The 25480-nt window shown below is 41.1% G+C and overlaps 1 protein-coding gene across 3 annotated transcripts in view; it reads left to right on the plus strand.

Annotated features, from left to right (window-relative positions):
• The first annotated feature begins 1261 nt into the window (after positions 1-1261).
• The window catches only part of RBM20 (RNA binding motif protein 20), a 103260-nt gene continuing 79041 nt past the window's right edge, over positions 1262-25480 (plus strand). For all 3 annotated transcript variants that reach the window (XM_030453045.1, XM_030453046.1, XM_030453048.1), the window contains exon 1: positions 1262-1512. In XM_030453045.1, the coding sequence (XP_030308905.1) occupies positions 1370-1512 (143 nt within the window). In that variant the 5' untranslated portion in view covers positions 1262-1369. The remainder of the gene's footprint in view (positions 1513-25480) is intronic.

Consider the following 25480-nt stretch of genomic DNA (forward strand, 5'->3'; position numbering starts at 1 on the left):
AAAGTGCAAAGTACGTGATAAACGCAAATAACTTAAACTTTTCCAGTCACTGCTGGGAGTATTTGGTACCCATTTACAAGGCTATGTACTTGCAAATGACTGTGCCAGGTGCAGAGGAGAACCCGACCCCCCCCCCCCCCATCCAAAATGAATCTTTCCTCTGAATTAGGATTTATTTTTCAAAAAAGACGGGATGTTTCTGCTTTCCTCGGTGTGTGTGTGTCTTGGGGGAAGGATGCCTGGCACACGGACTCAGGGCAGGAGCCAATAATGCAATGGGCTTTCTCTCAGCCCTCCCTAAGACTCAGAGCATGTTACAAAGGAAGCAAGAAGACCTGGAAGGAGCATTTACAGTGTTACTTCTTTGGTATGAACAGCGCAACTCCTGCTCTGCTCCTCATCTAGAATGTCCTGCCAAAGTATGGGCAGGTAAAAGTTTTTGTTGCACCGTACCATCGTCTGGCAATTCCACTCCTTAATCCTGTTATTACAGCAGTGGGTAAAGCCTCCCCGGGTATTGACCCCAGTGACTTGTGTCAGGGGAGACCATGAGTGATGATTTTCTATTAAAAGCAACTAAAATTTGGGCCCAGAGTGGAGATTTTCTTTAGGGGTGACTGTTCCTTGAGAACGTTTATATTGTTGGCTGGGGCATACTCTTCTCTTTTGTATCAGCTGACAAGAGCCTATGTCTGATAAGTGACTAATAGCATTTCTGCAGAGGTGTTACTGGCGAGGGATTAAAGTAATATGCACAATTTTTTCCCCCTGCCCTTGGGAAGGGGAAAGATTTGATGTTTGTAAACAACGGCCGGAGGGTGAACAGCCCGGTGCCGTTTACTCTTAAAAGCACTGCCCTTCCTTTCCCAAGCACAGCCCCCGGGCGAGCCCCGCTACGGCCAGGTACACCCCGGCTACGGGACACGGGCCAAACCCGCTTGGGCCGGCCCCCGGGGTACTGTCCCGGGGCGGGGGTCCCTCCTGTCTGGCAGGTGCCGGCGGAGGGAGGGAGGGAGGGAGGAAGGAGCAAGGAGCGGGTCCGGCGCCCAGGTGAGGCCGGCGGGTGAAGAGGAGGCCGGGTCGAACCGGGGGCACCTCCCGCCCCTCCGGCCCCGCTGAGGCTGCCGAGCGGCGTCGGCCGCCCCCGGCCCCTAGCCGCAGCCCTCCCGCAGGGCGGGCTCAGCCGCAGGGGGCTGCCGGTCCCGCCGTCGCCAACCCGGCGGGGGGGGCTGCGGGGGGAGCGCGGTTGCCTCCAGGGCCGGTCCTCTGCCCCCTCCCTCCTTTTCTCCCTCCCTCCTTCTCTCCCTCCCTCCGCCGCGGCGGAGAGCTGCGCGGCCACCCGCGCCTCCCGTCGTAGGACCCTCCCCGCATGGTCCCCGCCGCTGCAATGAGCCAGGCTCCGGCTCCCCGCGGCGCTGACCCGCCGGAGAGCGATGCCCGCAGCGGGGCTCCAAGCCGGGGCTCCGGCCGAGGGATGCCGCCGCCGCCCAGCCTGCCCCAGCTCCTCCACAAGTAAGAGCCGCCCCGTGTTCCGCCGGTCGCTCTCCTTCCCTCCTCCCTCTCTCCCTCCCTCCCTCTCCGGCGGGGGTGCCCCCCTTGCCCTCCCCCGCGCCCAGACTGACAGCCGGGCGGGCGGGGGGTCGGCCCGGCCACGGCCCCGGTTCCAGCTCCGCTCAGCGGAGCGATGCCCTCCGGGCCCAGCCTCCCTTCGGGCACAGAGGCTGTGCTGGTGCCGGTGGGCCACCTACCCCCAAAAGACCGGCACCGGTCTTCCCGCTTCCTAGCAGAAGTTTTTTGAGAGAGAGTCCGCCCCGCCAGGGAGGTCGGTCGGGAAAGTTTTTCTCGCCTTTACGTGGTGATTGCCCTGTGTGCCGCCTGCCCGCCCTGCCCCGCAGCCGCTCCTCAGCTTGCGGGCCGGGGTGTCCCCTCGTCGGGCCCGGAGGAGCGAGGGGGCTCGTGTGGTGCCAGAAGCGACCGCATCTCTGCAAAACTGTCACAGAAAATGTGACCTGTGCACGCGTGGAAGGCCACGTAGCGAGGGCAACGATGCCAACGGCGTTTTAGTGTTTTCGTTTTCTGTCCGGAAAAATAGGGGGGAAAAGTACTTTTGCTACACAGAGGCAGTGATGTGAGCGGTACTTTTCTGGTTGGATGAGAAGCTTCAAGTCAAACCGAGCGCTCAGTAGTCAGTACGCGAATCACGGGTAACACATGAGCGGATCTGTGCTGATTCAAGATGGTTCTGTGCGCTGTGCCTGATTTTTCCAGAGTTGTAACGTTTTAAAAAGCGAGTTGGTGCTTCTAAGAGAGCAGTGAATCTCCTCACGAACGCCCGGTTACGGAGCTGTCAGAACGGCCCTCTATTACTTTAAGGTTTGCGGCTTGAGTTGACGAGCAGGGCGCTGGGCGCTGCGCGGCGGCGTTGGTGGAGAAAGTCTTGTGACATTTAGTCCCAGGCCACCAACTGGACCGAGCCTATGCTCGGCCTTCCAGCAGATCGCTGCTGTGACAAAGCACTGTCGAGCTGCGGAGGCCTTGCAGCCAGGCTTGTGCCGCTTCCCTGCAACAACCCCTTCGCGAAAGGCGCTGTCTTAGGCACCTACTTTATACCGTTTTGTCAACAAAATCCAACGATGTAACTAAAAGAGGAAATTATTTCAATCCTCTCGCTTGTATTTTCAAAATACATACCCGTGTGTATATAAATATCTATGCGTACATATGCTTTAACTCTACAGCAAATTCAAGAGTCTGAAAATTATTTTTAGTTGAGAATGATGTTAACTTCTACAAATATGTAGGAAATTGGACTTTGGAAGTTGCTGCGGAATCTGACACATGAATTTCTTGATGCTTGGTTTTCGTTTTGCCCGTCTGCTTTTCTATACTGTTTTGTAACTTCATTGTGAAAACAAAAGCAGTGCGTGTTACCCATATTTTTATTCCTAATTGGAAATACAGGCTTGGGAGTTTGCATTGAAACAGAGAAGTTAATGGTCACTTCCTAAGTCCGCTGGGCAGCTGCAGTGCCACATGTGCAACCAGAAAGTAATTTAAACTTAGAATCCGACTTTAAATTACAATCTCCAGGACTGGCCCTTATTTTTTCACATTTATCAAGACTTAATGTGGATGTGTATTGCAGGTCAGATAGGTGAAGCTGCCGAGACTGTTTAAAGGATGTATTTCTAATGCTGTGAATATTAGGTACAAAGGCTGTGTGGTTTTAAATTCATGCCTGCCAGCACTTTATAGGTAGGAAAACTTGAAAAGGCTTCCTTTGGAGCCTGTCTTTAATGGAAAGATTTGAGAAAGGTGCCATGTTCTGAGTGTTCTTTGTCATGGTAATGTGATGCAAAATGCCTAACGTGGAACCTCTCCATCTAAGGTCCTGCAACTTGATCACACGGTTTTGTAACCATACAGCATGACTTAGTGTGCACCTCTGTGATTACCTGGTGATTAATAAACCTCCGCCCTGCATTTAATTGGCAATGCAGGCAAATTATAATTTTCTTTACTGATAATAGCTTGAGGTTTTATAATCTGAATTGGATATTTAGTGATTGTTAGGAAGTAGCCTAATTTGCTCTTCTGAATTTATTTCTAATATGCTAGAACTGGTATTATGACTAGCACAATAGGATGGAAAGGAAAGCAGTGATTCTACAAAATGAAATCACTGTTTCAAGACTAGGAAAGAAAACATTGGCCTCTTTTCCTCGAGCATTTTGATTTTCATAACTTTTTTTTTTTTTTAACAACTGCTGTCTTCTTCCTTTGTGAGCCACAGTAAACAACTGTGCAGTCACAGAATGCTGATTCTGAGCCATGTAGGCCAGAATATTGTGTGATGTTTAACTGGATCTCCCTGTTTAAACACTTCCATTTAAATTTTAAACACTTCCATTTAAATTTTAAAAGTTCTCTGGATTCCTTCTTTATACTCCCGCTACTTTTGTTAGAAATTTTTACAGATGTTAGGTGAGGACCAATATAGTTCAAAAGAAAAATGCTTTCTACATGGGTGGCTGGTAAACCTAGACTGTGAATGCTGAGCGCTGAACGAGGACTACAGTTTATCAAAACTGGACATCTGGAATATGTTTTTAGTAACTTCTGTATTGGCTGAAATCCTGCAATGCAGGTAGCACATATCGTATTTGTTAAATGTCTCTGCTTTAATGTTCATAATGTAACTTTAGTACCAAAATATAAACAAATCCCTGGTTTTAAATTCCTTGTTGATAGCACCAGGATATAGTAAGTTATAAATTGAAATATGCTGTTTACAAGTTGTATTTTCCCCCCCAATGCATTCGTCATTTCAGTTGATAATAAAGGTCCAATGGTAAGATTTACAGAGCAGTTAAAGCTTTCTATTTGCGCAGGTTGTTGTGGCATTTGATAGGAAAACATTTCTAATTTTCCAAAAGTAAAAGCCCTATTGCAGTCAAAGCCCTTTGGTGGCTGGGCTGAGAATGAAAAGCTAGTGGGGAAGGAAAATCTGAATTGGCACAGTATGGAGGATGGCTTGCAAAACCTTATGCTTCCCTCTGAAATAAAGCAGAAGGCTGAGAAGAAGGAGAAGGAGAGTTCTGATGGTGTTGGTTAGTTAGTGTTCCTGACCTGTTTCTGCTGTGGCTGTGGGGAAGGAGCGGAAAAGTAGAGTAACAGCAAGTGAAACATGTACAGGGATATCACTGGAAAGACCCTTTCTGCACAGAAAGGTTTTAATACGTCTTAGGAACTGCTGCTCTGGCTTTGTTGTTTTGTTTTGTTTTGTTTCCTTCCCTCTTTAGGAAAGTGCTCTTATGAGAAGGTTTTTGTTTGTGATGTGGAGGTGGTATTACAAAATGTAATTTTTAGATGACAGCTCAGTGTGTGACAAATTTTAGCACCTGCTGTAAGATTGACTGGAGTGCCTAAGCAGCATGAGAGAGTGGAGACTTCTATTAATAATTCCAGGTGTGGGATTCATTGCAGTCTGGGGGGGGCAACTAGCTGGAAATAACTGAGAGAAAGGACTGAGTGGTGACTGTAAGTGAACACTGTAGGTGTAGGTGACTGAAGAGCACTGTCTGTAAAAGTTCTTACTTAAAACACGCCCCAAGTAAAATCCATAATTATAGGAGACCGAACTGTATTGAAATGTCATCTATTTGTATGTTTTAATGGCTGGTTGCATACTTCCAGTTCTATGATTTGCCATGGGTAACATCTGTCCAGTGGAAATGGAGCAGTTTTTAACTCCCTGTGTTGATATAGGAGTATATGTTTATTTTTCTAATTAACCAAAGATGTCTTAAAACAACGGGGAAAATCAAGGTTAATAATTTTTGTCCAAAGGGCTGTGCCCTGGAGATCTTGAGCTCCTCTGGAAAGAAGATGGAATTTCCAACATCTGTGCCTGTGTTGTGATCAGTTTGTGCCAGTTATGGGGGTAAATAGGAGTAAGCAGGCTGGTTGTGAGTGCTTTGAGTCTTTCCTATAGCAGTAAGGAGGAAACTTGTAGAGAATAATAGCCTTGAAATTATATATATTTTTTTCAACTTAAACCCAATATGTTCGAGCATGTGCTTTTTATTTGCTTCATTTGTGTTTATTTTGTGCGAAGTGTGGATTTTCTTTTTCTTTTTCCTTTTTTTTTTTTTTTTTTTTTTCCCAACTTGAGGTCTCTCAGGAGAGATAAAATGTGAAATGTACTCCCATTATCTACATTAGTCATGGCAAATAGTTTGGCATATATGGCAAAGGCTAAGCTGATACTTAACAAGGAGACATTAGGAGAAACACTGTTTTTACTGTTTCTCTTCCTACTGTTACTGACCTAGGCTTTCCATATTTATTTGCCTTTTTAAGCCTATGTTCAAAGTCAGAGTTGCTTCCTTACCTGACAGCCCTGAAAACTCATGGGCTTTGTCTTGTAACAAATGTCACTGACCTGACCGGAGATGAAAACAAAACAGAAAGTGGGACTCCCCATAGAATGTGGGAATAAACCCTGTGTTGTTGAACCCCCTCCTTTCCAATTCACCCTCTCTCTATGTTGTGAAGCACACAGTGAGGGAACCTCAGTTTTCATGGAAGTGTCTGGTTCCTCACTGTGGAATTATTGAGACTCCTCTTAGACCTCACCTGCCATTAAAATCGGGACTTAAAAGAGGTGGGGCAGGCACAGGGACACCTGGGGTAGCTTCACTTTTATGTTTAATTGCTTACAAAAAGTAGCATCAGTCATGATGATTGCCCTCAACCAGGCAATTAAAATTTCTCTCATCTCTTAATATTACATTTTCTTAACAGTTCTCATTTAAAATACTTTTAAATATTTTTTTTATTTTTAATTTTTTTAATGGAAACCAAAGATGCTTCCTGTATATCAGGTGTGACCCAAAGCTTAAAGATATTATGTCGTGTGGATGTTTCTGTTTTAAACAAAACAGAATAAAAATGTGGGTTTCTTTGTCAGGAAACTTCTAGTGCCTTACAGAGGGGTGTTCTGTTTGAGTTCATTTTTTTGTTACTGGTTTGGGTTTGTGGGGTTTTGGTTTGTTTTGTTGGTTTGTTTGTTTGTGGTTTTTTGTCTGTTTGTTTTTAGTTTATTTTTTATTCATTCTCATTAGATACCCAGCAGCTTACTGGGAGAAAAGCACAATAAAATTGAATTTAAAGCTTGAAGAGAACACAGAAGTATGATTGTGGAAAGGGGTCAGAAAAAAAGAATTTGGAAGGAATGCCTTCCAGGTAAACATCTCAATGTAATTTGGTTTGTTTGATCAGTTATCAATCAGTTCATAGTTGCCCAGAAATGCCAATATTATTTTACATATTTTAGTGGGGAGAGAGAAAATGACAGGGATATTAACTTTAATAAAATGTTAAATAATACATCTTTTATAAGAAGCAATGTAATGAGGGGGTTTTGGACCACAACACATGGCAGTGGAGTGCTTTTTACTGAAACTAAGTTACATGGATGTTGCTCTTTTATGGGAAATTTAATACTACTGCTCCCATCAATGGGGAGACTGGGAAGTGTGTTCTTTGGGTTTTACTCTTAATTCAGCCCTTGCCCATTCAAAGCTGGGTGCACCTAACAGTGAGTGGGACCTGAGTGACCTGCAGAGCTACTGCTGCACTGTGGTGATGATGCTAAAATCTGTCTGACCCCAGAGTGGAGGAAAGGAGAATGGAGATGGGTAAAAAAACTCAGTACCTTTAGATCTGATTCTTTCTGGGCATTTGTCATAAACAGAAGGAGCTAGAAATATTTATACTTCATACAGTTATGAAGTATACTGCAGAAATCTGTTTAGGAAGGCAAAAAATTGATTATGTGAAATAGTAATTTTTGTAATTTTAAAATGTGCTTTCAAATAGCATCTTTTTTTTTTTCTTCTGAAGAGTAAACCTTAAATATATATATATAATTATGTAATAAAACCCTTGTATCTGATTTATGGCTGGACATGTTATTAGGCTGACTTTGTTTCCCCTAATATACCTACCCTTTCCCTCCCTTCATCCTTTGTAACATTTTAGAGTTGATTTAAGGATGTAATTGTTCTGTTAGCCTCTGCCCCTCTATGTGCAGCTGCTTCCTCTTTGTCACACTAATGACCCATCACAGTGAAGCTGTCACTTGACATCCTGAGTAAAACTAGAAAACTGGTTCTAAAACCCTTTGGGTTTTAGAAAACGTTTTGTATCTGTCCTGTTCTGACAGTCAAAGCCTAGCCTGTTTTACAAATGCCTCCTGCCTATTTAGAAAAAAATACCAAATAAAAGCTCTGGGTATTCTGTGTCAGGGAGAGGGCAAAGGCTTGTTTTCTTAAAGGATCAGTGTTTGTAGTGAAGTATCAGTATCTGTGAGTGCACAGGTAGTTATGTTGCTGCAGGTGTTCTGCATTCCTTTTTTTTTTCTTTTTTTTTTTTTTTTTTTTTTTTTTTTTTTTTTTTTTTTTAATGCATGTGCATATGTAGGCTTGTGAAATCTGCATTTAACTGATACTAATTGTACTAAAATCTGTGTTTATCTTGTGCATCTGAGGAGCCTCAAGGAGGGTAGATGGGCAGTGAGTGTGGCTGGGCTGGAGCTGTGCTCTGTGGGTGTTGCACTGAATGATGCTGTTTCAATTTGTCCTCCATCATCTCGATTGTTAAAGACTTGGAAGTGTCTCAGCAGCCTTTGCAGAATGTCCCAAAGGTGCCATGAGCCCTGCCTGACGCTGGGGTGATATGAACCTGCAGCTATACTGGTTGTGAAGTGCAGTCCCACCTCCTGCATGCTTTTAACTCTAAAAATCCTGTATTATGCGAAATGTTAACAAGGGTGACTGCTTTAAGAGGAAAGGGAGAATATTCTACTTCATCACTTCTGGATATACTTCTTACTAGGAGAAGACAGGGACAGTATAAAGAGTTTAACTCCTGTTCCCTTCAGTAATGTCTTCTGCTGGCCAGGATGGGTAGAGAACATGGGACTGTGGGCAGGTTCAGAGCAAGCTCCCTGGTTGATTTCTGGTCACCAAAAGCATCTGACATTACCTGGTTTTAGTTTTCCTCAGCTTGCCATAAATCTTGTGATTTTTCTGCACACTAGGCTGCAGAGCACGAGAATTTGAGCAATGTGTAAAGTCTTCATTGTGGTAGTGTCAAAAGCTACAATTTTAAACGTCATGGCTTTTTTTCTTGGAGGGGAGGGATGTGCAAGTTGGCAATGTCTGTCAGCTAGGGCCACTTCTTTGGAATTGTGTAGGAGCAGGTCTTGAATTTTTACTTTTGAATCTTTGCTTTAAGCAGGAGACTTTAAGTACCTCTGCAATGAGTGGCTGGTTGACTGACACTTCCTTTATTAGGTAACAAAAACTCTTCTGTAGGCTTGTGCATAATGTGTAGTTGAAAAGAAGAAGTACATGGACCATTTACAGTTTCTGCAGTAAGAAATATTATTTGTCTCTGGTAATAAACATGTTCTCCTCGTAGGGGAAGATGTGCTAAGTAATTTTGTTATGTTGATGACACATGCAGTTCATTACACTGACCAGCTTTTATTGTTCTGTTTTTGGCCTTAGTTTTTCTTTAAAAAACTGTAAATAAAATTGCAAAAAACTTATTGAGAGCAAAATGACATATAATGCTTTATGTCTTTTCCACCCTGCTTTCTGCTCTGCTTAGAATTAGAGTGAGAGCAGATGAACTTTTGGTACAGAGAAGTTTGCTCCAGTCCCTGCAGAGCTGTGCATAGCTCAGTGTGTGTGCGTGGTTTGCAGTCTGGATGCCACTGCAGAGCTTGTCAGAGATTTTCTCTGCTCCCCCACATACAATTTTTTATCAGAGATTATGCACGATTCAGGCTGAGGATGGGATGTGGACGAAAGATGACTCCTGTCTTCTGAGACAGTATAGAGAAGTATTAGCAAACTAGGGTGAGATATTATTTTTTTTTTCAGCCCTAGGCTTCTCTTATCTTCCAGATTCTTCCGTTAACACATCTTCACATTCACACCCCTGCTATCCATTTGCTCTGCACCATCCATTTGTGCCCCACTGATGGCACATTCTTGTAAGGTCACCTATGGCTTTCCACCATCCTGCCAACCAGCAACTAAACATTGGGCTCTTTATTTACTGCTTCATTCAAGGTCACTCTTCTGTCCTGTAGCAACACCTCCTCATGGTACAGGCAGGGTTTTTTTGCTGGCATCTCTCTGTTTTACTGCCTTTGAGGTGGCCCAAGAGGTTTGCTTCAGTTTACTCTGATGTGTGTTACACTTGGAAAGTGTCCCTGATGTGTTTGGAGGTGAGCATGTCTGTAAGCAATACAGATGCAGAATGGCTGACTGGAATGGTGTTTATAGGTAGTTCTGTTGGCAGCATGGGCAAACAGGTTCATAGGTAATGTGATGTAAAATAACACCAACAAAAATATGTGGTACTTGAATCCGGTTCAACTCTTATATTTTCTGCATTGTTTTAGATATGATTGAACACACTTTCTCATTTCCAGCTCCTGGAGAAGTAAAAGTGGTAACTACTTCAAATTTGACAATAATATTTAAGTCAATCACATACCAGTGTATCCTTAGTAGATCAGGCAACTAAAAGACAAACTGATTGTTACTATTCAACCTATGTTTTGTAGATTGTCTACATTGCAAAGTACTAAAGGATTGAATTTCCTTGCAAGAAAAAAGAGTAAAATGGAAATTTGCAAGGGCTGGAAGTGGTTGAGTCATATTGTTGAGATGTTTATAGTATATCTGTGCAGACTGATGCAACATATCTTATATATTATGTAAATATGTTGTTACGTGGCCAAGCCAGTTTTCTTGCCAGTGGTAAATCAGGTAAATTTTGGATAGAGTGTATATACACTATGAGACTGATCTTGCAAAGCCTAATTCATACACATGAGAACTATTTATGCATGTAAAGCTTCAGAGGATCAGATTCTCTGACTCTTTGTTTTGGTTTTCTTGGTTGGTTGTTCCTTGTTTTGTTTGTTAGGGTTTTTTGGGTTTTTTTGGTGGTGGTTTTTGGTTGGTTTTTTGCCAAGTCACCAGGAATCCTGCACAGAAATGTTAAGAACAGTAATGCTGATAGGAGAGACCTAGTACAAGAGAAGCATAGAAGCCAAATAAAATAATAGAATTTGACCTTGTGTTTCCAGCATTGAAGCCTCAGGCTTTTTTAAAAGAGAGCATGTATAGGGAAGAGTATGAATCCATGCTCTTTCTGCTTCTTAATAGCATATTAGTGGTCTGACACATTTTAAAACCAGTACTCTGGGTTGTTAAAGCCTCTGCAGTTACAGGGATTTGTGTAGAGCTGAAGATGGAGAGGGGGAGAGCCCCTCAGTTCCTCCATACAGTGCTGCACTCACAGGTGGCCATTGCTGCTCCCTTCAGATCTGTGCTGAGCACTTGGGAGAAAAAAGGCATGGTCTTACATCTCTCATGTAATTGACAAATTGCTTTGTTTCTGTGTAAGTTCTCAGGATATTTTTTGTTATGCTTACTTTAGTTTTTAAGTGGAAAAAACATGAAAACACCAGATACCATTTTGTGATATTTCCCCTGCAGTCAAATAAGATTTTATAAATATTATGGATTTTATTTTATTTTATTAATTTCGTAAAACTCTTGTAAATTTCGTATTTGAATCTTAGCTTTTAAATTTAATTTTATTTTCTAATCTGTATGGCAAGCACATAAAATAGCAGCAACTAAGATTACTTTCTGGCTTGCTGGCATAATTTATCGGGGAATCTTCTCTAAACTGCAAGGAAGTTTTTTTATAGCCTTTGGCATACAACATACTGCCTCTTGCTGTGCACTTCGCTGGTACTTGGCACTGTCTGGTTTTTGCTCATCCTGCTCTGTAGAATTTAAGACCTTTTTACACAAGGATGCAAGCACACAGAAGAGAGACTCCCCACGCATTTCTTACTCATCTGTTCAGTATGGTAGATTTTTCTTTTGTGTGGCCTCCTTTGAAGTGTTAAAGCCTACTGTTTTGCTTTGGCACTTGTATAATTTCAAGCTGTTTAATGTGGAAGTTGGTAGCAGTGTTCCAAAGCCAGGGACTTGATTGGCAAGTTTTAGCTGGGAGTAAATTTTCACAGCTGATCCATAAATCCCTGACAGACCATTAGGAGCTTCAGAGAAGCTCTGGCAAGCTCCCCTACAATAATTGTAGTTTTAAATTCGATATATTTAGTTTTCTCACCTCTTAAGCTGGGTGCCAGGAGGACCTCACTTGGACCAGACCAGCTCTGTACTTTTTCTCCAAGGTGCCAGTTTGTACCAAAGAGCAGAGTGTAGGAGGAGGGCTGCTGGTTGACTCCCAGTGGCAGAGACCATCCAAGGGTGTGACTTGTGACAAATGGACCCCAGATCTGGGGTTAGGCATTTAGTAAGTTGAGGACACTTGGGGTACAGAATTTTTTGCCTCCCTCCTCTAAGCCCCTGGTCTTAAGAAATAGCAATCATCAAGGGAGGGAGAAAAAAGTGTTTGTTCAAGCTTTAAAACATGACAGAGTTGTATAGTAAACTCTGTGAGACACAGACCGGGCTCTTAATTTAAATTCTCTGAGGTAATTTTACTTATTTATCTGTAGTGAAGCTGGCAGAGTGATAAGTTTTAGCATGACACTGCCCTAAGAACAGAACTTCATGTGTGGCAGGGATGAGAACAGCAGGTTTTTCTTTTGGGTGCCAGGGATTGATGGTAAGGATGTTGGCTGGAGCAGCTGGAAGCCTGGCTGCAAGAACCACATCCCCTATAGGGCTCATTGCTCTATCCAGGTGCATTAAAATCAGCCCTATAGGCACTATAAACCCTGGAGAATGCCTTGTATAACTAGGGCCCCCACTGGGCAGCCTAATAAAGCCTGAGGCAAGATTCTATCATTCCTCTGGATTTGGATCCTGCTAGATGAGCTCGGGAAGCAAATCAGCTGCTTGTTTGAGCAACTAATGAATATTTTGTGAGTTTCCTTCTGAAACCTGACACATGCTTTGCCAAGGATGTACTTTCCACTTGGTAGAGTCTGGTGTACGTACTGCACAGAAGGGAGAAGGGGACTGTATAGAAGGAGGGGGGTGTGTCTGTGTGGGAAACTCTTCCCCAAGGGATATTTTTTTCCCATTCTAGAAGAAGGAAAGATAAATTGAATGGCTTTAATCCCTCTGCTACACAAAACCAGCCTCTCATATATATAACCCATGAATGATTTATTTTCACAGGTGCGTGGTAGGCAAATATCTGAACTATTTATGAAAGGAAAGAGAATCAGTGGTGGTACTTTCATTGAAATTTCAAATATTTTTTCTTTTTTAGCACAAAACCCCAAAAAGTTTAATTCATATTTAAAGCTGCTTCAACAAAATTCCTTCATGTTAAAACTTTAATTTAGGAGAATCAGAAACTGTAATAGTTATACAGTGAGTGACCATCTCGTCCTTTAAAATTTGTGTTGGACTTAAGCAGAAGTTAAAATTTCAGCTGACAAATTTCTTGCTAGGAGGCATTTTTTATGAAAATAGAGGAACCCTTCATTAAAAGAAATGGAATTGATCATCTCTTCAATCCTTAGTTTTCAAGTGCTTTAGCTTCATTTGAATGCAAGAAGTGGGAAGATGTCATTCAGGTGGTGGGAGTAGAGTGCTGTTGATGCCTGGGGCAGTTTTGGTATCTGACACTTAAAAACTAAGAATGCCAGGAGTGATAAGAGTATTTGAGCTAATTACATGTGTACAAATGAAATGCAGAACATGTTTCTTCAGCTGGAAGATGATGCCTTCAACTGAACATCATTACAAAAGAGTTTTTGGTACAATATGAACTGGATCGTAGGAAAAAATACAGACATTAAAGTGTAAACAGTTTTAAGTTATCAGGTATGTGGGTGTAAGCAAACTGTATACGTCCTCCTATGTTCACCTTCATAAGTAATATAGAATAGAATAATAGAATCATAATGGTTGGAAAAGGACCTTCAATATTATCGAGTCCAGCTGTCGGTCCTACACCACCCATACTGCTAAATCATCTCCTGAAGGGCCACATCTACCTGGTTTTTGAATAGTCCCAAGGATGGTGACTCCACCACCTCCCTGGTCAACCAGTTCCAATGCTTCACCACTCTTTCAGTGAATAGATTTTTCCTAATATCCAATCTGAACCTCTCCTGGCACAACTCGAACCCATTTCCTCTCTTCCTACTGTTAGTCACTGGAGAGAAGAGGCCAACACTCACTACAGCCTCCTTTCAGGTAGTGGTAGAGAGCAAGTGTTGTGCTCTGCTCTGTTTCCTCTTGAGCTGAGTGGGTGGGGAGTCACTAAAAGGGCAGCATGGACATTCTATGCTTCTGAACAAACAGGCCATTAAGATAGTGGGCTATAGATATGCAAGGGAATCCTCACCTAGTGACTGCTGAACCAGCAGGATGCTAATGCAAAACTTCACCAACTTGCAATTTCATCTCCCTGGGAATAAAATTTGCATTCACAGAAGTAGGTGGAGTTACAATCAGTGACCAGTATTACACATGTAAGAAGTTTTACAGGTGGAGCCTCAGCTGAATCCATAATTAAAGGCTAAACATAAGAGGGGGAGGATGAATCTGGAGTCTCACTGTTGGCTGTTGCTCTAAAAAGCTCAGAAGGATGAGGGGAGAGTTAAGCAGACTTGTTTTCACCATAGGGTTAACCCAGACTCCTGCTTAGGTTTTAAGCGATTACCATCTATCAAGCACAATTAGTTATAAATAGTGCTTTTGAGACACTGAGGTTTTTAGAGAATGTGACTTATACTTGGATAGTTGTCACTTCAGGAAGATATGTTGGAAAAATAATGTGTGCTCCATTTCCATTCCTTGAAGGGCAGAGAAGTTTTCCATGTGATACTATTGACTGGGAAGGGTTTCAGCCCTGCCTTGCTGTGAGAATCTGCCAGACTGGAATAGTGTTGGATGGGCCAGGACCTCCTATGGGGAAGCTTGTGCTCATGTTAGGTTAATGAGGGGTATGTCAGGAAGGTGAAGTGTGGGAGCTGCACCCAGAAGAAGAATCAATCTTGTCTCTCTGAGGGGAAAAACACATGCACTTCTTCCCATCTTCTTTGGGAGAGCCAAGCATCATGCTGGCATTAAGTCAAACAACTTCTGTCGTTTTTTTCTTTTTTTCTGCTTTTCTGCAATGCAGTCTTTGTCTAGCTGATATCAATGTTTTCTTTCCCAGCTATTAATTAAAATGAGAATGAAATTAAACTTAGCTTAAGGTACAAATTCAGCAAATTCAGACATTTGCTTTCTTCTCATCTTCATGGAAAAAGTGTCATACTTACAGCTTCAGCCATTGCAAGAGGTGGCTGATGGGAAAATAAATGTGTCTTTCCTTGTGTGGATGTTATTTACCTGTGAAGTGGCTGGGGCACTTGGGAGGTTCTCCAGCTAGTCTGTGTCTTCAAGAGTAAAAGTGATTTGAAGAAACAAGCCAGAACTTTTTCCTGATTGAAAGCGTGCCTAAACTTATCTAGGGCTACAGCAGGATATTAATAGAACATGTTGCATTTCCTTCACATAAAAATACGAAGGGCACTTTGCTGAGAAAAAAATCCTGCTGTGCCTTTCTGTCTTTGGGACCAGCTCATCACCCAGCTAAAATTAAAAGGTGAAGTCAGGCAGTTCTTACTCTCTATTTTTAAACTGCTTCAACATATGAATGTGAGTGTGAAGTCTTTCTTTAGGTCTCTCTTAACTTAATTACCTACTTATTCAAAATATTCTCTTCTCAAATTGCTGAGCTATAATTATATTAATCTTTTTTGTGGACATGCTTTAGCTACTTGATGTTTGTTTAATTAGTTTTATGCTTAATTTGTAGTTCTGTAATTATTTGCAGTGATGGAAGCCTTGTGGTAAGTGTATAAAATCTATTTTAACCTGTTAAAAATAGAAAGTGGATGATGCGTTTGTATATCTGTTTCATGTTTCTTCTGGAAAATAAACGAGGAAGCCCACTTTAAGAAAAAAAACAAGAACCCCCCCCCCCACAAACGCCAAACAGTAAAAAGAACTCAAAGGAATAATTTTCATTTGAGCTTAATTATATAATATTACTTAATAACCAAAAATCTTTTGTAACAGTTTCAGTTCTTCAAATACTGTGTTCTGTGCACGCTTATTCCTCCTTTATGTTGTTTATGTGCCTTTTCTTTTGCTTGGGTGGAAGGGGTGATGTTGTCCCAGTATAGGAGGAACTGCTTATAAACCATAGATTCATCCATCTTTTTCTGCTGATTTGGACATACCAAGTTCTTCCTGCATTTCATTCAATCTGTGAAAAATCCCTTTCAGCCACTGAGTCCTCTTTGCTTGCTTACAGAAATAACATTTTCCAGTCTCAGTTCCAGCCTGCAGAGGGTGTGCTGCACTCCTCCAAACTCTGTCCCCAGCGCGGTGCCTGCTCCCCATCCTCCCAGCGCTGGGGCTCAAAGGATGTTTGTCCCTCTCTCTTCCCTGTAATATCTGTCCCTTGATTTCTTTTGACTTATCAGCTGTTTGAAGCACAGGCCATGGGACTTCTTCCCAACTTGTGCCTTTCACAGGGAAAAGGACACCCCTGAGTGTGTCTTTGCATCCTCTTTCAGGACCAGCTGTGGAACCTCAGTGTGGTACAAAATGGAGATATGTGCACTTTCCTCCTCAGTTGTTTCCTGGTGCCTTGATTTTTGTCAGTGGGAAAAGCTGTGGTGTTGAAAATCTTGGGAGAGTCTTCCCTGCAGTTTCCCATATCTGGCCAAGCAGTGCTCAAGAACTGTGCTGGGTCCTTTGTGTTTAGTCAGGTGGCTGAGGTTGGGTGAGGTGGTAGGAAGGCATTGCCCTCATCCGCATCCTCCTGGAGCATGCATATGGGAACCTACATATAGATGTGACAGCTAGATGGGTAAACCTCCAGCTGCAGACTGTCTTGAGGGTGGCTGGTGCCTGGGGACAGCAGGAAGTGTGGTTACATCTCCCAGGACAAATCCCATGTGCTGTTGATCTGACTGATCATACTTCCACCTACCTCCCTCTCCCCCTTACCAGAAAGACCTGAGGTTTCATTGGCTTGGGTGTTAGATGCCAGCAGATTTCTATTGCTGGTGAGAAACATGTTGCTATTCATGGTGTTCAGTGGTAGTATGGTTTAATAGCTTGACAGTGAACACAAACATGGAGCCACAGTCTTTTCCACGCACCTTTCCAGGACAGTCTTGGTGCCTGGAACAGTTTGCCCATTAATTTGTTTTGAGCTTCCCTCCCTACCCTCTCCAGAAACTTTTGGCAAACCATCTCTTCTGTAAATCCTCTTGTCCTGGCTGGTCACTGTGCCTTTCTTCAAGCTGTCCTGTTCTGTTGCAGATTTTTTTATTTCAAATTGGAAATTTGTCAGCGTAGAGATATAAGCATTTTGCATCTCATGAAGAAACATAGACTCATTTTTCTTTCTGTAATGAAAAGTTACAGTGTAAGGCATAAATACAGATATGATGTTCACCTAGACAATGTTTATTTTATTTTTTTTAAATCAGGCTAATTGTATCAACAGATTCTCTTTCCTCCAACTGGAGGCTGTAGTCCTGTGTTAGAAATGCTACATGAAGAGTACCCACAGAACTTCTGGTGCTTTCATATTTGTCTTTGCATCTTCTGCTGCTGTTTACATTTATAAACTGATTAGGTTTGTTTTTGTAAACGAACACAGTTATTGTACATTAGTGAAACACGTGTTTGACAAAAGCATTTTGACAAAATGGGTGTTTTTTGGTGGTGTTCATGTTTTTTAGTGGTGTTCATGTACTTCTGTGCTGGAAATGGAACCTGAGGAATTTGTCCTCTGGAATCTCACATTATGTTTTGGCCATTGGAAATGGAGCACCTGACAGCATGAAGCTGTCAGAAGGATTTCCAGCCATGGGCAAGCAGCCATTCCGTATATGTTAGTCCACAGTAGGAGATTTGGACAGCTTTTGATTTACTAGTGCTCATCTGTTCAATATAAGCTTTAGACCAGCCCAGCAGCTATCTTTAAAAATGATTGAAGAGTACTGAAAGAGAAAGAATAATTTTATGGGTAGGATGCAAATGTTTTAAAATTGCTAATTGTACTTAAAGATAATCTTAAAAGTGCACTTCTCAAGGTGGCTAAAGGAACTATTTTGTAACTGCTATGCCTTTTAAAAAATATCTTACCAGTTTTGTCTCATTTTAAAGCAGACACTTTAAATTCTCTAATGTCCTTTCCAATAGATTGGAGCAAATAACTGGAGAGCAAGAAACTTAACTTGTTTTTTAGCAGCATGAGTGCTTATATATTTGTTTTAATGCTTTAGAGTTTACATGAACAGATTTATTAGGTGAGGTAAACATATGGTTTTAAAACCAGACTATAAAAATTCTTAGTTTTCTTCATAGTGTGCCTTTAGATATTTTTAATAATAGATTTTATTAGAAAAGTTTGAAGCTTCCTCATTTTTATTTCAAAAAAAAAAAAAAAAAGAAGATACATGAAATGCATCAAACTAAATAGCCAGCTTTTATAAATCAGTGTTCACAAAAGTATACAAAAATAATACAAGGATTCCTGTCATGTGGTCTAATAATGAAACCAGAGAAAATAACTCTCTTTTGTAGCATGTTATGCAAATGGAATAGAAATATGTGCCTCCACATTAGTAATAAAGTTGTATGTAATATATCAACATTTTTATGTATGCATGGGTTTTTTTTTATATGTGTATGTGTTTGTGCTGTTATATATAGTTTTAATTTTTTAAGAAACTCCTGTCTTAAAGAGCATTCATAATTTTAGCTATTAATATTGCTAACCATTCTCAACATATAAATACTTTGTGGTCTTCCACACAGCTGTTGTGTCCTCTAAAAAGACCTGTGCTCTTTTAACCAGAGAATGGTGTAAAAGCTGTGTTAGCATGGTGATGTCTGTGACAGTTTATACTGTCCAAAAGGTCCATTGCTTTCTTAGCACATTTTGTGGGGCATTCTGGGTCAAAGCAGTGATGTGGTGGAAACATGGTTTTGTATCTTCAAGGCATGATTTTTAAAGCAAACACACCTGAACTGTTCAAAATTTCCCCCAACAGTTTGACTTTTTTACCAGTTGAGATTTTGGGTTATTGCATGGCCCTTGGCATGACTGAACTTTCACAGCAACTTCTGTAAAGTACTTTTTCCAAGGGTTTTACCACACTTGTATATTTGTATGAGATGAGTCTGAGCTGATTATTTGTAGGGTTGGGGATTGCAGATGAGTTGAGAATGTTGTATGAGCATGACTTTATATAGACAGAGGGTGTTTATGTATGTGTATATATGCAGGTACATAAATAGGCTTTCCTGAGCTCTGTGGGTAATAACCCTGTTGTGTATCTCCTCAGGGATGGTGAAATCTTGAAAGTAAAATGGGAATGGGAAAGCCAGTCCAGATGGTTTGTTTGCTGAGCTCTCTGCAGGTTGCTGTGTCAAGGGCTTGGTTTTGGCTTTGTGGAAAAAAAAAAAATCTCAAGGAGCATGGGATGTGTCAGCCTAGGGCTATCTGTAAAGGGGATTCACTGTGAAATTAAGCTGCTGCATGTTGTTGCTGTGAAAATGAGCATGCTGCATGGCACCACTTTCATACGATGGATTCTAAGTGCTGTTGTATAAACTTTGCTTGGCGTATCAGGAGTAGTGTTTAGTCCCTTGCTGGCAAGAAGCAACCCAGCTTCTTCTGCAGAGTGAGAGAGCAAGCCCTGCAGCACTCTCATCATGGGCCAGAAATAACATAGGATGTTGGGCAGCCCTGATGGGAGAAGGGGGTGATGCTTAAGGCAACTGTGACTGTACAAAACACCATGTTTCATTGCTGAGTTACTCTCCGGTGAATTGTTGGGCAGCATTTCTCTTCAGCAGCTGACTGTGAGCCATTTTTTCTGTGCATACCAGCACAGGAATAACATATAGCACAAGAATGCCCTATAGCACCCATGACTGCAGTGGCTCTGCCTGCTGGCAACTTCTCCTACCCACTCAGTGAACTCTTTGGGGCAGTGACCTAAACATTTCTGTGGTACTGTCAAATACCATCACAGTTTAAAATCTCTCTGTATTCTTATTAGAAGTTGCTAATCAGTCACTGGAGAATCTTCAAATCACCTTGCTGGATCCAGAGAGCTCTATCCCAGGATGGTTTCTCTGAGCTAACTAATCCACCACAAGAATGGATTTAGCAAGACAATTTATCAGTGGAGATTTGCATTCGTATAGAATTGGTTAAGGTTATAAGCAGAGATTCAAATTTGTTCTTTGTTATGGTTTTTATTTAATACAATATCCTTCATAGGATTTCAGTAGCATACTTTACAAATCACTCTTCAGATGCTCTTTCTGGAGGCTCAAACGTTTACGTTATAAATGAAGAACAGATCCAGGAGGCTTCACAGTACTAGTGATTATCTTGTAATGTTTTCCAGATGGCAGAACATGATGTAATCCATACTGCCTGGTTTGTTTCCTTGCATTCTGTACTCTGTCATACCCAATAAGTAACCAAGAGACTTTAAGATCATCAGGCTGTTCTGATGGTAGCTGGTTAATCTAAATGTTCTTTATTACGTTATAAAAACTACAGATTAACAAATCACTTGTTGGTGAATGCAGGAAGATTGATTGCTACTCAAAGCTCTGTAAGAACATATGGGATTAGTTTAGCTAAAGCTACTCTTGGGTGAATGAATTCTGTTTTCCTCAGGGCTATAAAGTAGTTCATCTGTTCAATTTCCCTAGCAGCACTAGGTAATTTGGGTTTCTCTTCTTTGGAGAAGTGAGGAAAATGTTTATTTGTTGCAGTTTGCATTGATCTGAAATAAACCCACAGCACCAGCATCACTGCTTGTGTGGGCATGGTGGCTAAGGTCATCACAGCTTGCAGTTGCTCATAATTCTGCCAGCATTCATTCAATAATGTTGTTTACTATCTGGTGCTTTTATTAGGCTGACAGACCATCATTTGAATGGCAAACTCATCAAATTTAAGTAGGCACTAACTTACTCGGATTTTTCTCAGCATTAACTGGAGGCACCAGGGATACTGTGCTGGGACAGGTGCAGCCTTGCTGTGCAGAGCCAGGATGTGAGGAATACACGGGGCAGGAAAGCTCCCTGTGCATCCTGACATCCAGCTGTGTAGGGTTTCCCACTTGAACCCATCCACTAAGTCTTCAGGGGAGATAGGGAGGAGGTAGACAGGTTCAGTCTACTAGCAGTTATCCTGTAAGACTGGTTTTGTAGGGACTTCTTCAGGCTATCACCCTTGATTAAGCAGAAAAATGGGGTGGAGAAAGAATAACAAAGAAACATAAATACATGGTATAAACTGGTTCTGGAAAGGAGGAGAAAATTTCCTGAAGTGGTTTAAGTGTCTTGTAGTTGTTTCATCATCCATGGAGCAAGCTGCCTGTAGGGTTGCTATTAGTAGGACAGAGATGGCTGGGCTCCTTTCACCGAATCTGTCATGGACTGGTCTGTATGTGTCCAGGCAAGGAGGGTTGAACACAGGGCTGGGAACCAGTGAAAAGAAGAGCAGTTTCCAACATAATTGTCATTTGGTGGTTTGATCCAGTTTGCTTGTGTTGCTGTTTACTCAGTGTCTTCCTCACCTGGTATTTCCTATGTATGGCGTTTCTTGGCCTGGTAGCTGGGTTTATTTTTCCTTTATTGTGGCTCTGTGAATTCCACAGTCCAGTGTCAAAACATCCCCTTGTAGGGGAGGATGGAAGGATGAGAGATTTACATGATGTGCATGTCTCACTTTACAGTTTCCTGAATCATCTTCAGTTTGTCTGCTTGTGAGGAGCATTGCTCATCAGAGTCCCTTGGTCTGGGCCCAGTTAGTGACTCAGGCTGTCCTGGCTCTCTGCTGGTGATAATTGTGCTTTGCCATTCTGATTTCTACAGCTTATCCTGTGAAACAAAGTGATGATGGTGGCTTTTGGAAATGGAAGAGTAGCCAGAGTCCTCATTACACTTCTCACTGAATATTACTCCAAGTTCAGGGGAAGGGCTATGATACTCAGATTCATGCAGTCTCTTGACTTTTTCTTTGCATCTTTTGAAAAGCGTATGTGACTCACTAGTGAAATAAGGACTGGGAGAGGGGATAGAGGAGGGAAAGAAGGATAGTTAGTTCTGGAAGGATAGTGTTTTCATGCCCTTCCTCCACACTCCTTCTCCCAGAAAGTTTTACTTAAGGTTTTTTCCACACAAAATCTTGCCAGTCTTCCTGATGCCATGTCATGTCTGAAGACTACTCTGTTAGTCATAGAAACTTGAGAAATCTGTTCAGATCTTCTGGGTTTGATTTTGATATATTGGGACAGCTTTTAAAGTTTCGTCAGAGTTTGAAATGGTAACTCCAGTAGAGAAGTCTGTTGATTGAAATAATGTTTTGAAAATAAACTTTTTAAAAAATTTTTTTTCTGAATTTGCACTCATCTCTTCATTTTACAAGAAGAAAGTTATCTGTAACTGTAAAGTCTGTCTCTCTGGAAGTAAGTTCTTCATGCACAAGGTTTGAAGACTATGAGATTCCTAGTTTCTCCTCTTCCAAACTTTCTTTGGTTTAAACTTTTTTCTTGTCTGCTTCTTTCTCAACAGCTCAACCTTGAGCACAGAGAAGAAATACCCTTTGCTTTTTCCTGTTCACAAGAAATGTCACAGAGAATCACAGCAGTATTTGACCTGGAAAGGCTTTTGCTCAGAGTTACAGCCTACTGACGTGTTTTAAGGTGGTGGAATGGGAATTCAGCATTTGTCTGAGGAGCTCAGAGATTTCATAGTTTACAGAAAGCGAGAAGACTTTATGTTCTGGAATGTAGCATTTATCAAAGGCCTGAAAATGCTCTATTAACAGTAGCTTCTAGCTCTAGAGGGTCTATAAACCAAGAAAACTCAACATTGTTAATGAAAGAGCAAGTGTAAGAAGACATTATCTTCCTGGGGAGAGGAATAGGGACTCTTTCCTCTATTTTAAAGAGGCTATAAAATCCCTGCCTCAGTGGATTTTTGCATGCAGAGCTCTGCTGTAAGGAGGTTTTGTGTTGGTCAGTGCACGGCTGTGGGGCAGAGAGCAGGAGCCCAGAAGGTCAGGATTTGGTTTAGCCTATTCAGCTCTGTTGTACTCTGTTAGTCATAGAACTTGAGAATCTGTTCAGATCTTCTGGGTTTCGATTTTGATATATTGGACAGCTTTTAAAGTTTCGTCAGAGTTTGAAAATGGGCGTAACTCCAGTAGGTAGAAGGTTGTTGATTGAAATAGTGTTTTGAAAAAGTTTGGGTTTTTTTTAAAATTTTTTTTTTCTGAATTTGGCACTCATCTCGTTCATTTTACAAGAATGAAAGTATATCTGTAACTGTAAAGTCTGTCTCTCTTGGAGAGATACGGAGTTCTTCATTGCACAAGGTTTTTGAGGACGATTTAACTTCTTCAGTTGCAGAAGCAGTGATCAAAGATTATTTTTAGCAGGAATAGCTTGTATAAATATTTCAATACAAGTAAGGTTTTTTCTTAATGTTGCAGGTATTCTATTAGAGTTTGAAGTATGTTATTTCCAGCCTTCCAATTTTTAATTCAGGTCCCAATTTAAGCAATTTTTTGTTAATCCAGTAGGGCAGAGCCATATTTTGTTTATTGTTTCCCTAGGAGCCTGGTGTTCACCGTAATTTCATGGTATTCAAACTGTCAGCGTTTTAGAGGAAAGCGAACCATAGGCCACTTGTCGCTGCATAAATCATATTATTTTTAGTCTTTAAATGTGAGGTTGTATTAAGCCTTGCCCTTTCCCGCCATGCTGGAGAGGACGGGTGGAGGGATTTATTAATAGTCATGTGGCATGAGCTGTTCAGTCTTGCATTCTTGACTTGCAGCGAAAAAAGGAGTATATTTTTTGCAGCAAACATAGGACAGGATACCCAAACCTGGTATCATTTTTTCCTCATTGAGCACTGATAGGGTCAAACATAACCATTGAGAAGTCTTGTTCTATGGCGAGAGACTCCTTTACCCAGGTGAGGGGGGGGAATGTGGAATGCTGCAAAGTGGATCATGGAATCACGGATTGGGTTGGAATGGGACAAGCTAAAAATGGATAATTCACTCGTGTTTATCCATCCGTCGAGTAATAATTTACTGTGACAACCATCAGACAATTTTACATGTAACTATTTTCGTACGGCAAGGTACATTACCACCAAAATCAGTCCACATTTGTTGCGTAATTATTACTCATTCTTCCTTACCTATCTGTATTTCTGCTCCAAAGGCAATTTAAAAATGTCCCATTTTTGTGCTTATTCTCTAGATACGTTGATGCAGAGAAATTTAAATCATTAAATCTAGAAGCTGTTACTTTTGGAGAGGAACTGGTTTATTCTAATTGTAAATTGTTTCAACATTTTTGTATTTATACATAGTGCAAAAGAAAAATACAGATTTTGGCTGCATTCCACCAGATTGAAAGAAATCTTCTTCCAATAGCAGGAATTTATTTTTCTTGCAAAGGAATTCCTTTTTGGTTTTGAATTCCATATTGGAGAAAGACAGATCGAAATTCCTTTATCACTTCTAAACTAAACGTATATAATGTGAAAGCTGCTTAGGTATGTCTGAATCTCAGGTTGCTATTTTGAATGCTTTTTGAGTGAACAAAACATTGAAATTTTTTATAGATCAGTGTTTTTTTATCTTCTATTTTTTAAAGATTAGACTTGTAAATACCCATTTATTTAAATTTGTGAACTCAATCTTTTAAATAAACAGGGATGCACTTTCAGGATCAAATTCATGGAATAAGGCTAATTTAATCTGGTTATTAGGGATTTTTGTCCCTGTTCTGTAACTGTGGAACTTTTGTCAAATGTGACTAGTTAAGTACTACTGAATATAGTTGTTCTTTCATTACTATATTAAGACTGTTTCCTCCTTGATGTAATGAAATTTTAATTCTCTCTGCATCTGTTCAATAGCTTAGGAATCCATATACCTGAAATGTTTGGAAGTCAAATATTAATTATTTCTGAAGCTCCTGTTAATATCAGGGTTGTGGGGTGATTTTCTTTTAGTAAAAATCTAAGTAAAATGCAAATGAAGATTTTTTTTTCTTGTATAGTTTAAAAAAAAATTATTCGTACTTCTTATCTCGTGAAAATGTCTATGCAAAAATGTGAGTTAGTCCTGCTGCAGAATTCCTAAATTATTACAATTTTGGAGTTTAAAAAACCCCTTCATTTCTGCTATTTAAAAAACATTATAGAAACTTACATTATTGTATAGTTGAAAAACCTATCTCTACTCAATTTATAGAATCTAGAATATACCCTTTTTAAATAACAGCAAAGATGTTGCTTAAGAAAAAGTCTTTTTATGCAAGACTGCCTTGTAATGGGAAAAGCTTTGTTCTGCTGCTTTGCTAAGAAATCTGCATGTCTTATCTGAAAAGCACACCACTTCTTTGTTAATTAAATTGCATAGATCTGAAACTCGTTTATTTAATTTTGCTACAAAACGATAAAACTCTGGTGGAGGAAATTTGGGTCCCCTACACGCCTGCTTGAAAGCGATCAAATGGAGTGATCAGTAACGGGTAACATTTAGAGGAACCTGGCAGCTGATCTTGGTGTCAATGCAATTACTTGATTATTAATCTATGAACTACAAGATAACATTAATTTACAGACTGCCCCGGCCTTAAATTCTGTTTCAAGCATTCTGTTCTCTTCCGAAAGATGAACTTCCCCAGGCCAGTGCTTATCTGCCTCCCTTCCCAGCTGCCTGGGATTTAAGCTACAGTGGCTTGGGCAGCACCAGCAGTTGAACCTTGCTAACCCATGGGAGTGCTTAGGAAGAAGATGGGGAATTACTGAGTTTTTATCAG

Source organism: Calypte anna, chromosome 6 (assembly GCF_003957555.1).
Source record: "Calypte anna isolate BGI_N300 chromosome 6, bCalAnn1_v1.p, whole genome shotgun sequence".
Taxonomy (NCBI): Eukaryota; Metazoa; Chordata; class Aves; order Apodiformes; family Trochilidae; genus Calypte; species Calypte anna.